The sequence below is a fragment of the Oncorhynchus keta genome, chromosome 19 (assembly GCF_023373465.1).
Source record: "Oncorhynchus keta strain PuntledgeMale-10-30-2019 chromosome 19, Oket_V2, whole genome shotgun sequence".
NCBI lineage: Eukaryota > Metazoa > Chordata > Actinopteri > Salmoniformes > Salmonidae > Oncorhynchus > Oncorhynchus keta.
In genome coordinates, this window is record NC_068439.1 from 18,188,680 (window position 1) to 18,206,549 (window position 17,870).

Below are 17,870 nucleotides of genomic sequence, written 5' to 3' on the forward strand. Positions count from 1 at the left end.
ATATATATATTTATATCGGCTGTACCTGTGCCAAAACTTCCTGTATTTTAATAATAATAATAATAATATATGCCATTTAGCAGACGCTTTTATCCAAAGCGACTTACAGTCATGTGTGCATACATTCTACGTATGGATGGTCCCGGGAATCGAACCCACTACCCTGGCGTTACAAGCGCCATGCTCTACCAACTGAGCTACAGAAGGACCCATCCTACATCCTCTTTTTAACTAGTGAGAAGCATCAAAGTATCGTAACAATATCGTATTGTGAGGTCCCTGGCAATTCCCAGCCTGAACATTCACCATGTAAAAAAACAGCAGGAATGGGCCCACTGTAAGAAACACCAGATGAACAACAATCGGGAGTTGTGACGTATTCTTAGCATCACTGTCCTACTGGGCTCCCCCTTCTAGAGTGTGTGTGTGTGTGTGTGTGTGTGTGTGTGTGTGTGTGTGTGTGTGTGTGTGTGTGTGTGTGATTTTCCATTGGATATTAAGTCCCCACCATCAGTCTATTTATAGTGCTGTGATTAATATCTGGTAACACCGGGTCACATCCACAGTTGTTATATTGATGAGTGTCACCATGGTGACCCTAATCGGCGTGCTGTCAGCACAATGGAACTCTGGCGAGAGCCGGCGTGTGTGTGAGAGAGAGAGAGATCGAGTGTGATTGAAAGCAGAGCTGTCTTATTAACAACACACACAGACTAGGAGCATACGCCAGACACATATCACCATCTGTGGTGTATAAATGTAATTAACATGCCAAATTGGCATTCTATTTCAAGGTTAACAAAGCTCAACCGAATGACGTTTTCACTCTGAATTTATAGGAGTGAGATTTGACTTTGTAATTCAGCCCCACTGTTATGAAGCCTTGTTGAAGGACAGAATTTGCCAAGATATCATGCAAAGCAGTATCCCACACACAGGTATGTGAATAGATGGAGATGAAAGAAGTGGGGTATTCTGTTTAATGTTTCAGTGTGTGGCTGACTGTCTGGTCGACCCATAACACCCAGGTGTGACTGGCCCTGGCTTTCCAAACCACTCTGATCAACACTCTCTTCTCTCTCTTCAACGTCTCTCTCTCCCTTCTCTCTCACACACTCTTTCACAATCATTCACTTTGTGTCTCTCCTTCTCTCTTGCCCATTCCCTCACTCTCTCACTTTGGCTCTCCCTCTTTCCCACTCTCGCTGTCCCTTTCATCACACTAGGATCCATGTAATTCCCCTGGCTCTGGGATCAGAGAGCAGGCAAAATGGCATTCGAAGTAAAAGTGGGTCACGGGAGCCGAGCTCTGCTTTCACAGTCGACACAGAGAGAGAAGGAATTTAACAGAGCAGGTCCTCAGGGGATGGCCGTGTGGGCCTCTACACACACACACACTGGGACCAGTACACTACATGAGGTATCTACACGTGAACTTGGGCCAGCAGACTACATGCGTGAGGTCTATACACGTGAACTTGGGCCAGCAGACTAAATGTGTGAGGTCTTTACACGTGAACTTGGGCCAGCAGTCTGCATGTGTTGTCTGTGTGAATGTGTGTGTGACCTCTATACAGACTAGGGAGGGTGTGACTGACCTGTAGGGTGCGTCTCTTGTTGTCTTCAGTGTGGATCCAAGCCCTCAGTGTGAGCTCTGTGATGAAGATCTGAGCTGCCTTGGCAAACAGCACCGGGGCCTCTGCACTGATCATCTATGGAGACATTGAGATGACATGTTAAAAACTAATATAGTATAGATAGACCGCCTGTATCCCTTGCTGCTAAAGGGGGGAGACCTAACCTTTAGAAAACCTTTCCACAGAGTGACATTTAGAAGTTGGCCTGGGCAGGAGGTGGTCGGTGAAGCAGGCTGCAGGAGCTGCTGGGTCATGGCTAGCATCACACCCTCTCAGTCACACTCTGGGTCATGGAGAGCATCACACCCTCTCAGTCACACTCTGGGTCATGGCTAGCATCACACCCTCTCAGTCACACTCTGGGTCATGGCTAGCATCACATCACACTCTGGGTCATGGCTAGCATCACATCACACTCTGGGTCATGGCTAGCATCACATCACACTCTGGGTCATGGCTAGCATCACATCACACTCTGGGTCATGGCTAGCATCACATCACACTCTGGGTCATGGCTAGCATCACACCCTCTCAGTCACACTCTGGGTCATGGCTAGCATCACATCACACTCTGGGTCATGGCTAGCATCACATCACACTCTGGGTCATGGCTAGCATCACATCACACTCTGGGTCATGGCTAGCACCACGCCCCTCTCTGTCACACTCTGGGTCATGGCTAGCACCACGCCCCTCTCTGTCACACTCTGGGTCATGGCTAGCATCATACCCCTCTCAGTCACACTCTGGGTCATGGCCAGCATCACATCACACTCTGGGTCATGGCTAGCACCACGCCCCTCTCTGTCGCACTCTGGGTCATGGCTAGCATCACATCACACTCTGGGTCATGGCTAGCATCACACCCCTCTGTCACACTCTGGGTCATGGCTAGCATCACATCACACTCTGGGTCATGGCTAGCATCACGCGCCTCTCTGTCACACTCTGGGTCATGGCTAGCATCATACCCCTCTCTGTCACACTCTGGGTCACGGCTAGCATCACGTCACACTCTGGGTCATGGCTAGCACCACGCCCCTCTCTGTCACACACTGGGTCATGGCTAGCATCACGTCACACTCTGGGTCATGGCTAGCATCACACCCCTCACTGTCACACTCTGGGTCATGGCTAGCATCATACCCCTCTCTGTCACACTCTGGGTCATGGCTAGCATCATACCCCTCTCTGTCACACTCTGGGTCATGGCTAGCATCACACCCTCTCAGTCACACTCTGGGTCATGGCTAGCATCACACCCTCTCAGTCACACTCTGGGTCATGGCTAGCATCACATCACACTCTGGGTCATGGCTAGCATCACGCCCCTCTGTCACACTCTGGGTCATGGCTAGCATCACATCACACTCTGGGTCATGGCTAGCATCACGCGCCTCTCTGTCACACTCTGGGTCATGGCTAGCATCATACCTCTCTCTGTCACACTCTGGGTCACGGCTAGCATCACGTCACACTCTGGGTCATGGCTAGCACCACGCCCCTCTCTGTCACACTCTGTGTCATGGCTAGCATCACATCACACTCTGGGTCATGGCTAGCATCACGCCCCTCTCTGTCACACACTGGGTCATGGCTAGCATCACGTCACACTCTGGGTCATGGCTAGCATCATACCCCTCACTGTCACACTCTGGGTCATGGCTAGCATCATACCCCTCTCTGTCACACTCTGGGTCATGGCTAGCATCATACCCCTCTCTGTCACACTCTGGGTCATGGCTAGCATCACACCCCTCTCTGTCACACTCTGGGTCATGGCTAGCATCACACCCCTCTCTGTCACACTCTGGGTCATGGCTGTCAGAAGGGTCCTGCTAGATGTCCAGTATGTTAGTGATCTGCTGACCTTCCTTATCACACTTAAGCTGCTACTGCTTATCTCTCTCGGGAGGAGCCCTACTTGGACACGGATACGGACACACACTCCCCATGCCTGTCCTCTCAGAGCAGAGCAGGAATAGATAGCCCTGTAGGGTGATAAGCTGATGATGGTCTAATGGGATCAGGGTGTATATTTCAACATAGAATGTGACGTGGGACTCAAGATTCCAAATAACGTGCCAAGTCAAAATGTTTCCTACACAATGAGCTAATGGATGCTGTGTTCATTTCAGCCAGCCGTGTAGCCACACCTCAGCTCCAAAATACTATATATTGTTATCTGAGTGGGGTGTTGATGAAGACTTCATAGAGCAATCACAGAAGGCGGGGACCTGCCTCATACCTTCACATCTTCGTCCAGCTTCATGATTTTCTTGATTCGGGCGAGAGGCAACTCCTGCACACGGAAATCCTTCTGAAACAGAGCCAAGGGGTGTTAGGGGCAGGTCATGTGGAAACCACTTGTGAGGTGTGATGTGTGTGCCTTTGTATGTGTGTGTGTGTACGAGTGTGCATTCAATCAGAGGGAGGCCGTGACATACCACCGTGAGGTTCCTGATCTCTTCCATGACGCGGGGCCAGAAGGACTGTAGGCTCTGCTGGGCATCGCTGCCCCCGGCGCCAAACGAATCTGCAGACATGCTCACTGTACAGGGGAGAAGCGAGAGGATCAGACAAAAAAACACAACATCTACCCCAGGAACCAACTAAACCGACAAGTTGACTGACAATGGCACTCAAAGGCTGCACTGGCCAGAGCTCTAGGAACTCTGTAGGTTAACTTACAGTTAGAAAACATAGAATTATAAATATAGCGGGTCAATTCTATTTGTTTAGAAGCCCATTAATCCTGTGTGTTGACGTGCCTAATCACAGATCGCTGCATGAATCTGAATGGCTCAATCACATTAGTCGCCTACAGCTCCTGGTCTGTCATGTCACTGTGTGGGCTATTACAGCTCCTGGTCTGTCATGTCACTGTGTGGGGTATTACAGCTCCTGGTCCGTCATGTCACTGTGTGGGGTATTACAGCAGACTAAACTCCACTCTATGGTCATGGAAGTTTACACCAATGGAGTGGAACAGAGACCAGTCTGTCATGTGTGGGGTATTAGTGACCCCGAGTCTGACGACAGGCCTGAGTACCCGATGTGTGTGTGTGTGTGTGTCACTCCAGGAGCTCAGAGTATCCTAAATAGAGCTCTATTCCAATCCCTCGAACAACAACTCCCCACCGCGCACACACACACACACACACACACACACACACACACACACACACACACACACACACACACACACACACACACACACACACACACACACACACGTCATTGTGTAACGTGAGGCCGGAGCCTGGCTCCAAGGGGACACGCCAGGTTACTATGGCATGCCAGGAATTCTGCTGTGAATATTGGCCTGCTTGTCTGAGCCTGCAGTGCTGGAGAGTCTACACAGCTATCTCCCTCCCTTTCTCTTCTTCCCCGGGAAGAATGGGCAGGCGACGAGGGTAAAGGGAAACACTAATAGCTGGGTGTGGTGTGTGTGTCCGTTGGATTAATGCTGGTCAACTGTACATGATGAGACAAAGTGCCAGAGGCTGGAACAGGGAGAGGTAAGAGAAAGGGTAGGGCAGGCTGTAGCAGTGCGATAGCTATGCCAACCAGCTATGTGGGTCAGACATGATGATGAGAGGGGGAGAGGGAGAGAAAAGCATGACCACATAAAGACTAGTCCGGTCTCTCAGCCATTGGCCACTGCTGAGCTCACGTCCTCCAGCAGCTCATAACACAGACAGCATGAAAAAAAAGAGAAAAAAGAGCATTCCGTTCCATTATTTTCAAATGGAATCAATCAGAATGGAGTCAGGGGCCTCGATGAATCAATCAGTATGGAGTCAGGGGCCTCGATGAATCAATCAGAATGGAGTCAGGGGCCTCGATGAATCAATCAGTATGGAGTCAGGGGCCTCGATGAATCAATCAGTATGGAGTCAGGGGCCTCGATGAATCAATCAGAATGGAGTCAGGGGCCTCGATGAATCAATCAGAATGGAGTCAGGGGCTTCGATGAATCAATCAGAATGGAGTCAGGGGCTTCGATGAATCAATCAGAATGGAGTCAGGGGCTTCGATGAATCAATCAGAATGGAGTCAGGGGCTTCGATGAATCAATCAGAATGGAGTCAGGGGCTTCGATGAATCAATCAGAATGGAGTCAGGGGCCTCGATGAATCAATCAGAATGGAGTCAGGGGCTTCGATGAATCAATCAGAATGGAGTCAGGGGGTGGAGGGGTTGATAAATCAACAAGGGCTGATGCTGTGGCGGGCTTAGACAGCAACTGACCTCTAAAAGTGGCTGTGATGAGTTGGGCTGCCCAGTGTCCAGTTTAATTTCAAGGTTGATTAAAGTCCTGTTGCAAATCCCTAACCAGCTTCCTCTTCACCTACAAAACAATCCCAGCACTCCAGAGGGCACAGATGAAACAGTGATTTTTAATCTTATGGTGGAGTCAGGCTAAGCCTACGATGACAAACCGAATGCCCTCTATGTCCTTGTCTAGTTGACTGTTCCTTTACTTGTACCTGAAACCTGTTCTGGTCTGAGTGACAAAGCAAAGAAACACTTTGCCTGAATAAATAACAGTATAAGGACACGTCTCCTTCCTTCTCTTTTTACAGTTCCAAGGCGGCCCAGAGTTTTGTGATGGATGCAGCAGGAGAGGAAGACATCTCTGTGTGTGTGTGTATGTACCTGCACTTTCTCCAACTGGTATCCAGATAAGAAATGATGATTAGATGATTCACTTAACACCATTACAATTTACTATCAGGCAAATTACCACAGCAACAGTGCAATTTCCGCTGTGTGTGTGTGTGTGTGTGTGTGTGGGGGTGGGGGGTTTAAAAAAAGCACACACTTCAATTAACTAGGAGATAAATAAGTAAAGCCTAATCACCCCAGCTGTCTCCGCGTACACCCACCCACCCAACCTCAGCTGACTGAACTACCTACCTCAGGAGTGGGACTTTGCTCTCTCAGATGTGACTAAATGATCCGGCTCTCTGAGTGACACCTACGACATTCAATTTAAACGTTGCAGACCAAAAATCCCACAAAATGGGGTGAGGGGGGAGTGAAAGATGGAAACATGCAACAATTTCAAAACAAATTGTGAGTTACAGTTCATATAAAGAAGTCAGTCAATTAAAATACATTCATTGGGCCTTAATCTATGGATTTCACATGACTGGGAATACAGATATACATCTGTTGGTCACAGATACCTTAATAAAAGGCAGTTGCGTGGATCAGTAAACCAGTCAATATCTGGTAACCACTATTTGCCTCCTGCAGTGTGACTCTTTCGCATAGAGTTGTTCAGGCTGTTGATTGTAGCCTGTGGAATGTTGTCCCACTCCTCTTTAATGACTATGCGAAGTTATTGGCTATTGGAGGGAACTGGAACACGCGGTCGTAGATGTCATGGAAGAATTGGGACATCAATTTTCAGCTTCCAGAAATTTTGTACAGACCCTTGCGATATGGGGCCGTGCATTATCGCGCTGAAACATGAGGTGATGGTGTCGAATGAATGGCACAACAATGGCCTCAGTATCTCGTCATGGTATCTCTGTGCATTTAAATTGCCATTGATAAAATGCAATTGTGTTTGTTGTCCGTAGCTTATGCCTGCCGATAACAAAACCCCACCACGGGGCACTCTGTTCACAACGTTGACATCAGCAAACTGCTCACCCACATGACACCACACACGCTGTCTGCCATCTGCCCGGTAGAGTTCAAACCAGGATTCATCTATGAAGAGCACATTTCTCCAGCAGGTCAGTGGCCATCAAAGGTGACTATCTGCACACTGAAGTCGGTTACAAAGCCGAACTGCAATCAGATCAAGACCCTGGCTAAAAGCATGCAGATGAGCTTCCTCAGACAGTTTGAAAGTTTGTGCAGAAATTCTTAAATTGTAGAAGTTGTGGAAACAGTTTCATCAGCTTTCTAGATAACTGGTCTTAGACGATCCCGTAGGTGAAGAAGCCGGATGTGGAGGTCATGGTCTGTCGTGGTTACATGTAGTCTGTGGTTGTGAGGACGGTGAAGACTTACTGCCTAATTCTCTAAAACAACGTTGGCGTTGGCTAAACATTCAATTCTCTGGCAACAACTCTGGTGGACATTCCTACAGTCAGCATGCCAATTACATGGTCCCTCAAAACTTGAGAAATTTGTGGCATTGTGTGCCAAAACTACACATTTTAGAGGGGCTCCCCTGTGCTGTTTCCTTCAGTTCCGTTGCCCTTCAGTGGTGTGAGTGAGTGAGTGAGTGAGTGAGTGAGTGAGTGAGTGAGTGAGTGAGTGAGTGAGTGAGTGAGTGAGGTGGCAGTGTTGGGTTTCTCCTGACCTGCACTATGTGCCTGTGCTTCGTCGGCAGACCATCCCAACACCTCTCTCAAGTCAATGGTTTTCAGCAGGAGTAAGCAGCAGGATCTGCTGAATCAGCAGCATTGTTTCCTGCCAGCACCAGCCTCTCTACTGCTCGCCCCTGGCAGGTCGGCCCCTGACACGCTCACAACAGCTTCAGGGCTCAGGTCCAAACTGTCAATGACATTCCCTTACCTGGGCATGTGGACTGAACTAGCACTACATCGGAAAGAACTGGATAGGTGCAAGGAAAATGGTGGAAACTTTCCATCTAGTCCTCTCGAATCTATTGACTGGAGGTGATCCTGTTTCATTGATCATCCTTGAGATGCTTCTACAACTTGATTGGAGTCCACTTGTGGTAAATTCAATTGATTGGACATGATTTGGAAAGGTACACAACCTGTCTACAGAAGGTCCCACAGTTGACAGTGCACGTCAGATCAAAAACCAAGTCATGACCAAGGACCCGATGGTCACTCGGACAGAGCTCCAGAGTTCTTCTGTGGAGATGGGAGAAACTTCCAGAAGGACAACCAACTCTGCAGCACTCCACCAAATCAGGCCTTTTATGGTAGAGTGGCCAGATGGAAGCTGCCACTCAGTAAAAAAAGGCACGACAGCCTGCTTGGAGTTTGCCAAAAGGCACCTAAAAATTCAAAGCAAGATTGAACTCTTTGGCTTCAATGCCAAGCATCACGTTTGAAGGAAACCTGGCACCATCCCTACGGTGAAGCATGGTGGTGTGGGGACTGAGAGACTAGTCAGGATCAGGGGAAAGATGAACGGAGCAAAGTAGAGAGAGAACCTTGATGAAAACCTGCTCCAGAGTGCTCAGGACCTCAGACTGGGGCCAGGGTTCACCTTCCAACAGGACAATGACCCTAAGCACACAGCCAAGAGAATGCACAAGTGGCTTCGGGACAAGTCTCTGAATGTCCTTGAGTGGACCAGCCAGAGCCCGGAATTTAACCCGATTGATCATCTCTGGAGAGACCTGAAAATAGCTGTGCAGCAGCGCTCCCCATCCAACCTGACAGAGCTTGAGAGGCTCTGGAGAGAAGAATGGGAGAAACTCTCAGGTGCGCCAAGCTTGTAGCGTCATACCCAAGAAGACTTATTTACTTTGAAGAACTAATAGTGATTGTCAGACAGCATAAGCAGAATCTACATAGAGATAGATGTCTTGGAATTAAATAATGAAATCATCAAAAACAAATTAAGTAATATACCCAACTGAAATATTTTATTAAAGTAATGTGAATAATTGATGGTTAATAAGTAGTAAATGGGTAGTCACTACCATCATGGGACTTTTATTAATTGTTTTATTCTGTGTTACATCATTCAACCCACATAATGCATAGCGCATTGAATGTTTTAAAAAATTAACATTTTTTTTAGTCATCTAAACCAAACCGTCCTCAAAAAGCACTAGAGTTGCTAAGTACTACCATATTGCTTGAAACTGTACTGTCCTTTCAGAATCCCCAAGGTGGAAGCCAAAGGCACAGAAGAGAGGGTGAGTTTTCAGATTGGAGTCTGGAACTGAAAGTAGCTAGCTAGCTAACGGAAATACACTCTCAATAGAGAGGTGTTCACTGCTCTAGAAAAAGCATGGCTGATGGACAGAAAATGAGTGAGTGAAACACTAATTCTGAGCAGTAAGTTAATAGTATCCTAAATGACCTGGCTGGTGGATCTGAATGGAGGTCACAGTAGTGCGGACTGAGGAGAGCAGAGTATGACAGTTAATGGGCCGAGGAGGAGGAGGAGGAGGAGAAAACCTGGAGGCAGTCAGAGGAACAACTGCCCTCTGAGATGACCTGAACTGAAGCAGGTTAAAGAATAGCCTAAGGATTTAGGCCTCTAGCCATGGTACCATGACTCCTGACTCCTGACTGGTTACAAGATGTTGGCGGAAGAAGTTCTGGCTAACTCATTAATCCAGACTTGTGAGACTCCCCTACGAGAGTCTGCACTAACTAACTTTGAAACGTTGATGAAAACCAGAATACTCTGGATGACTGCAGTTATTCAACCAAAGGCTATGGCTAGGCTATATAATCTAGCTAGGCTATCAGTAAATTATGTATGATAGGCCTACAGTGCAAAAAAGTAAGAGGGTACATATTGCACAAGCTGCATGCAATGTCCTTAGCGGGGGTCACTATGTAGAAGCATGACTGCTTTGAAATTTGCAACAATGCAAAAAGGTCAACTCAAGGAAAGTCTCAAAAAGCAAGCCCTGTAGGATTCTGTTTAGCAGAAAAACAGGCCCAATCACAAAATCAGCCTTTTGGTAGAAATGATATGCAGGTACCACGATAATATCACGGTGCCAGAACATCATGCCAATTATCATACCAACATTTTAGAATACTGTAGTATCGTTTCATATAATACTATTGACTTTTTTTGCCCTATAGATCTAAAGAACCTGCTGGCGCCAGTCACTTTAGTTTATAAATTCAGGTGAATTTAAGCAACAGACACTAGTCTCTTGTATGCGCAGGTTCAATAATATCCACTTCACTTTCATGCGCATATCATGTGTTGCAGATTACAGCAATTGGGGTTAAGTGCCTTGCTCAAAGGCACATTGACAGATTTTTCATCTAGTCAGCTCAGGTATTCGAACCAGCGACCTTTCGGTTACTGGCCCAGTGCTCTTAACCACTAAGCTACCTGCCCCCCCTCTACCTGCCCTCAATCAAATGCTTCTCTCTGTCCGCTCTTCACGTCTATTCCTTCATCGGTTTTCTTAATAAATCGTTTAGCTGTGATGGCGAGCGGCATGCTGACCCTCATGAGTCTACTGTTGTTAGATTTGTACATTTCTTACATTGGAGCAGCGCACAAAGAAAGCAATGTTGATACATTGTATAATTCCATCAAACACAGACCAGTCTGAGTAGAATTTGCAAGTTCACTGTCATGCAGCCTAAGAACGTCAGAGGGAGAAAACGGAAAGAAAAAGTATTTTCCCTAGCCTAAACAGTTAAACAATAACCCATATTACCGGAGGTCGTGTCTCTAGCCTAAACGGTTAAACAATAACCCATATTACCGGAGGTCTTGTCTCTAGCCTAAACGGTTAAACAATAACCCATATTACCGGAGGTCGTGTCTCTAGCCTAAACAGTTAAACAATAACCCATATTACCGGAGGTCGTGTCTCTAGCCTAAACAGTTAAACAATAACCCATATTACCGGAGGTCTTGTCTCTAGCCTAAACAGTTAAACAATAACCCATATTACCGGAGGTCTTGTCTCTAGCCTAAACGGTTAAACAATAACCCATATTACCGGAGGTCGTGTCTCTAGCCTAAACAGTTAAACAATAACCCATATTACCGGAGGTCGTGTCTCTAGCCTAAACGGTTAAACAATAACCCATATTACCGGAGGTCGTGTCTCTAGCCTAAACAGTTAAACAATAACCCATATTACCGGAGGTCGTGTCTCTAGCCTAAACGGTTAAACAATAACCCATATTACCGGAGGTCTTGTCTCTAGCCTAAACGGTTAAACAATAACCCATATTACCGGAGGTCGTGTCTCTAGCCTAAACAGTTAAACAATAACCCATATTACCGGAGGTCGTGTCTCTAGCCTAAACGGTTAAACAATAACCCATATTACCGGAGGTCTTGTCTCTAGCCTAAACGGTTAAAAAATGACCCATATTACCGGAGGTCGTGTCTCTAGCCTAAACGGTTAAAAATGACCCATATTACCGGAGGTCGTGTCTCTAGCCTAAACGGTTAAAAAATGACCCATATTACCGGAGGTTGTGTTTCTAGCCTAAACGGTTAAACAATAACCCATATTACCGGAGGTCGTGTCTCTAGCCTAAACAGTTAAACAATAACCCATATTACCGGAGGTCGTGTCTCTAGCCTAAACAGTTAAACAATAACCCATATTACCGGAGGTCTTGTCCCTAGCCTAAACGGTTAAACAATAACCCATATTACCGGAGGTCGTGTCTCTAGCCTAAACGGTTAAAAAATTACCCATATTACCGGAGGTCTTGTTTCTAGCCTAAACTAGAGGTCGACCGATTAATCGGAATGGCCGATTAATTAGGGCCGATTTCAAGTTTTCATAACAATCGGAAATCGCTATTTTTGGACGGCGATTTTTTAAAAATATATATTTTTTACACACCTTTATTTAATCTTTATTTAAAAATAGGGAAGTCAGTTAAGAACACATTCTTATTTTCAATGACGGCCTAGGAACGGTGGGTTAACTGCCATGTTCAGGGGCAGAATGACAGATTTTCACCTTGTCAGCTCGGGGGAATCAATCTTGCAACCTTACAGTTAACTAGTCCAATGCTCTAACCACGTGCCTCTCATTGCACTCCACGAGGAGACTGCCTGTTACGCGAATGCAGCAAACAAAGTAAGTTGCTAGCTAGCATTAAACTTATCTTATAAAAAAAAAACCAATCAATCATAATCACTAGTAATATCATCAACCATGTGTAGTTATCTAGCGTGTCCTGCGTTGCATATAATCGATGCAGTGCGTATCGTTGCTCCAATGTATACTTAACCATGAACATCAATGCCTTTCTTAAAATCAACACACAGAAGTATATATTTTTAAACCTGCATATTTAGCTAAAAGAAATCCAGGTTAGCAGGAAATATTAACCAGGTGAAATTGTGTCACTTCTCTTGCGTTCATTGCACGCAGAATCAGTGTATATGCAACAGTTTGGGCCGCCTAATTTGCCAGAATTTTACGTAATTATGACATAACATTGAAGGTTGTGCAATGTAACAGGAATATTTAGACTAATGGATGCCACCCCTTAGACAAAATACGGAACGGTTCCATATTTCACTGAAAGAATAAATAGTTTTCGAGATGATAGTTTCCGGATTCCACCATTATAATGACCTAAGGCTCGTATTTCTGTGTGTTATTATGTTATAACTAAGTCTATGATTTGATAGAGCAGTCTGAGCGGTGGTAGGCAGCAGCAGGCTCGTAAGCATTCATTCAAACAGCACTTTCGTGCGTTTTGCCAGCAGCTCTTCGCTGTGTATCAAGCATTGCGCTGTTTATGACTTCATGCCTATCAACTCCCGAGATTAGGCTGGTGTAACTGATGTGAAATGGCTAGCTAGTTAGCGGGGTGCGCGCTAATAACATTTCAAACATCACTCACTCTGAGACTTGGAGTGGTTGTTCCACTTGCTCTGCATGGGTAATGCTGCTTCGAGGGTGGCTGTTGTCGTTGTGTTCCTGGTTCGAGCCCAGGTAGGAGCGAGGAGAGGGACGGAAGCTATACTGTTACACTGGCAATACTAAAGTGCCTATAAGTACATCCAATAGTCAAAGGTTAATGAAATACAAATGGTATAGAGAGAAATAGAAATAATCCTATAATAACTACAGCCTAAAACTTCTTACCTGGGAATATTGAAGACTCATGTTAAAAGGAACCACCAGCTTTCATATGTTCTCATGTTCTGAGCAAGGACCTTAAACGTTAGCTTTCTTACATGGCATATATTGTACTTTTACTTTCTTCTCCAAGACTTTGTTTTTGCATTATTTAAACCAAATTGAACATGTTTAATTATTTATTTGAGGCTAAATTGATTTTATTGATGTATTATATTAAGTTAAAATAAGTGTTCATTCAGTATTGTTGTAATTGTCATTATTACAAATAAATATCTCTGCTTTTTTTTGGGTCCCCCAATAATCGGTAGCGGCTTTTTTGGTCCCCCAATAATCGGTATCGGCTTTTGGGCACCCCAATAATCGGTAACGGCGCTGGAAAATCATAAAAATCGATCGACCTCTAGCCTAAACGGTTAACAAATTACCCATATTACCGGATATGCCTTTTTTATTTGAGCGCATTTTATATAATTTTACAAACCATGTTACGGGGCATTTTAAACTAATCTCGGGTCACTACTTATTGGTTTGATAAGACAACGTTTGTCAATCATGTTACCTAACTAGCTAAAGACATGGTAACTTGACAGTTGGTTTAGGCAAATGTAGGATTCATAGAGACCTAAACTATATCAAATATCCATTTCTTTCTGGTGTTCCTTAAATTCTGTTTGGTGCCTAACGTTTTAAAAGTTGGGAGCAGTGTGTCGTGGGAGAGCGAGAGCGGTGTGTGTGTTTATGAGGGTGAGGGAGGGAGCAAGTGTGTGAGGAAGGGAGAGTGTGTGTGTGTGTGTGTGTTAACTGGAAAGTAAAGAAGGTTCCATGCAGTTTTCCTCTTATTGACTATGACATACCGATCATTACGCATGTATATCACAGGAGGTTGGTGGCACCTTAATTTGGGAGAACTGGCTCGTGGTAATGGCTGTTACGGAATGAGTGGAATGGTATCATGCCATTTCATTTGCGCCATTCTTATGAGCCGTCCTCCCTTCAGCAGCCTCCACTGATGTATATTCCTTCCTCCCATTCCTCAAGCCAAATCACAGGTAGGTCTTTGCAAATATGAGCAAATGAGCCATTCTATGCCGTATTCTATTAAACAGCGAACAGTTAAATTCAATGTGTTGTATTGAGTAGAAGTGTGAATTGCAGTGACAGATTTTTAGAGAACAAGTATCCGGGGGACGGGTCAAACAGGACGCTAGGTCACAGTTTTTTTTTCTCACCGTGATATCGTGATACCACTTGGTATCGTGATACTTGGCCTGGTATCGTTTGTAAAATGGTGGTATCGTGACAAGCCGAAGTCAAATTCTGTGTTTTTTAGGGCGTAATTGTTCCAAAACGGGTACTTTGTCAGAATTTAAATCCTGAAAAAACACAAAATGTCATGCTTTTTTTATTTTCCCGTTATGAATTGACATTGGAAGCTCAGTATAGCTGCTCTATCCAGTTCTACTCAAATTAAAATCAGTATGGGGAGAAACCAGTGTCGGACAAGCGTGAACATGAACATCTCTAAATAAAGCAATGGGAAAAATTGTAACTGAGTGAAGAGAAACTCAAAAGAAAAAAAACAAGCATTGTTGAATCCTCGGGGGCCTATTATGGGCATAGTGGCAGCGGCATACCAAACTCAAAACAACTAGATATATTCATTCGGGGCAGAAGTAAAAACCCAATAGGCTGGGGGTAATATACTGTTTATACCATATAACGACAAAATGCCACCTCCCAGGGGCTTGCAGGGTTGTGTGCTATTATTCCACCGCTTAGAACTATAAGTTAAGCAGAACTATAAGAAATCTAACATGTGTCAAATTATTATATCCAGCTCAGGACTCCAGCTATGCATTTGGTTTGCCAACTTATTAGCAAAGTGGCTAGATATCAAGACCAAGCTTCTTGGTCACAGCAGACATTCAATTCCCTCCTGGATCAACTTCCCTGGTGTCTAAATTGTTTTGTGCTTCATTTTTATCAAAAAATCATCAAAAGGGTTTTATTTTAGCTTTTAGAAATAGCGCTTCTTGTATGCACATTCAGTAATACCGTATACCTGGTATGGTACAGAAACAGTATGAAATGCTGTATGCATTTCATACTGGGTAAACAGTATGCTGGGTAAACAATCTACTCAAGCACAACAAAAACAAGGAGATGGTTCTCGTTCTCAGCCAGTCAGTGAATTACAGATTAACCCAGAATACACAGCTAGAATTGCATGCATATGTTTGATCCGTCGATGGTCGATTTTGTACTTGAAATTTGTGCTTGCCCTGACCCGTGTCAAAGCAGTCTGTCCACCTGGCCCTGTTAACGTTGCCCTTGGTTCTGCTTCAAACCAGCTATAGGAAGCACTCGCTCAGCTCTGATCTCCCAAGGTCATTCAACAGAGGAGAGAGAGAAACCAGAGAGGGAGGAGGGAAGAGAGAGAGCCGGGGGTGGGGAGGGAAGAGAGAGAGCGGGGGAGGGAAGAGAGAGAGCGGGGGAGGGAAGAGAGAGCGGGGGGAGGGAAGAGAGAGAGCGGGGGAGGGAAGAGAGAGCGGGGGGAGGGAAGAGAGAGAGCGGGGGGAGGGAAGAGAGAGAGCGGGGGGAGGGAAGAGAGAGAGCGGGGGGAGGGAAGAGAGAGAGGGGGGGGAGGGAAGAGAGAGCGGGGGGGAGGGAAGAGAGAGAGCGGGGGGAGGGAAGAGAGAGCGGGGGGGAGGGAAGAGAGAGAGCGGGTGGAGGGAAGAGGGTGACAGGGGAAAGAGAGGACAGGTTTTTCAACTTTCACTGCAGCACTTGCATGTGCGACACAATGGTTTCTATTTTCTTCACTTCTTCCCGAGGGAGGTCTTCCTTTGAGCACAAAGACATCTCTGTTAGCAAAGTCCCTTATTCCTCTGTCCCTCGTCCCTCACTGTCCTTTCATCCTCTCTCTCTCTCTCTCTCTGCCGGTCTCCCTCTCTATGCTGACTGAAAGACTGCAGGAGCCAGTCGCACATTCCTGTGACAGCTTCATCCAACACTAGGCCCAGCCGCTAGCTGCATATCAGCCTCAATAACAGAACACCACCAAACTTTATCTGGTAGTTTGGCTCATGTGTTGACAACACACACCGTGACGTACACACTCAAAACAAGGCTGCCTGCAAGGGCAAAGGAACAAGGCACACAATAGCTGTGTGGTCACTGGAGTTATTTTTAGTCATCCCTCTCCCCAACGGAACTTTCTGTCAGAGAGAGAGAAAGGTAGCACCGATGGAAACTTTCAATTAGGGAGAAGGGGAGGCAGAACAGAGCTAGAGATGATATAGAGATCACACATCAAAAACCTGTGGTCTGTCCCTAAAGCTGTCAATTGCCATTCGTCATTGCAGCGGCCCCGACACAACCCAACTTCAAGGTCTCAAATTCGTCCCCTAAACACGCTGTAGCGAGCTCAGCGCCATCTTGCCCTCTGCATCACTGTCAGGCGAGTGTAAACAACACTCCAAGGACCAGGCTTGGGGACGAGCCATGGACCGCAGTCACAGCAGTACAATCGTGACCATCCTGAATGACTTTGAAGTCTGTCTGTCTGCGAGCACAGCGCTGGGCAGTCCAACCACAGCGCTACAGAGAGTCAATAACCAACACAGCCCAGAGAGACAAACTAACAGCTGCTAACGTCCTGCTTAAAAGTCCAAAGTCAAAACACAGCAGAAGCAGGGTCGCAAACAAACACCAGCCAGTGCTGGTCAACAGAACAACCAGTCTAATTCAATAGAACTTGTCATCAATATTAACAGCCTACATTGTAGTTTTCATAGAAAAACATTAACATGACTCAAGGAGAGACATTCTGCAAAATGCAAACTAAAGATGTCAACAACACAGATCCTGTCCTGGAGTGACAATTGAAGGACATGAGGGTGACTGCTGTTAGTTGCAAAAATACTTTTTTTTTTTAAATGACACACACACATTCAGATTTCTCCCAAGGAGAAAAGTAGAGGACAACAGAGAAGAGGAGTAGTGAGGGCAGAGAGCGCATCCCATCTCTGCAGAGAGACAGAAGAAACAGAGCGAAAGAGCGAGAGAAAGCGAAATAGCGAGAGAAAGAGAAGAGAAAGCACACATGAGTAGAGGAATCCAGCAGCGATCTACAACACAGACCGGTCTAGTGTGTGTGTGTGGTTGGTCACACTTACCCTGTGCCCATCATTCTGTGTAGTTGGCTGAAGGAGAGCAGGAAAGGGAGAGAGAGGCTGTACTCTCTACTGTAGAAGTCTCATGAGGCAAGAGGAGGGGGGGCTGGCTAACACAGAAAATCTCTGTAGCACTTCACTTCCTCAGGCGCCGGTCCCAGGAACAGACAAAACACAGTCCGCCCATCCTCCTCCTTTAAAAACCTTACAGCCTGCCCAACAGAGAGAGAAGAGCGTTCACCACCCCCACTTTCTTCTACCCTTCCCCCCTCAACTCAT

General features: G+C 45.9%; 1 protein-coding gene and 1 long non-coding RNA gene across 17 annotated transcripts in view; one reads left to right on the forward strand and one right to left on the reverse strand.

Moving 5' to 3' along the window:
• The window catches only part of LOC118370978 (nuclear transcription factor Y subunit gamma-like), a 42,044-nt gene that overhangs the window by 7,958 nt on the left and 16,216 nt on the right, over positions 1 to 17,870 (reverse strand). For 9 of the 15 annotated variants that reach the window (XM_052469927.1, XM_052469926.1, XM_035756259.2 and 6 more), the window contains 3 exons: positions 4,085 to 4,188; positions 3,886 to 3,957; positions 1,599 to 1,712 (listed from right to left, as the gene is read on the reverse strand). In XM_052469927.1, the coding sequence (XP_052325887.1) occupies positions 1,599 to 1,712; positions 3,886 to 3,957; positions 4,085 to 4,188 (290 nt within the window). Of the gene's footprint in view, positions 1 to 1,598; positions 1,713 to 3,885; positions 3,958 to 4,084; positions 4,189 to 17,594; positions 17,804 to 17,870 lie in introns of all 15 variants that reach the window. The other 6 variants (XM_035756258.2, XM_052469922.1, XM_052469928.1 and 3 more) reach the window with 3 other exon arrangements.
• Positions 7,938 to 13,295, forward strand: LOC127909281 (uncharacterized). 2 transcript variants are annotated; one of them, XR_008070593.1, is made up of 3 exons: positions 7,938 to 11,108; positions 11,397 to 11,684; positions 11,732 to 13,295. It is a non-coding gene; the product is annotated as an uncharacterized LOC127909281 (long non-coding RNA). The 2 variants fall into 2 exon arrangements; XR_008070594.1 differs by having other exon boundaries at positions 11,445 to 11,684.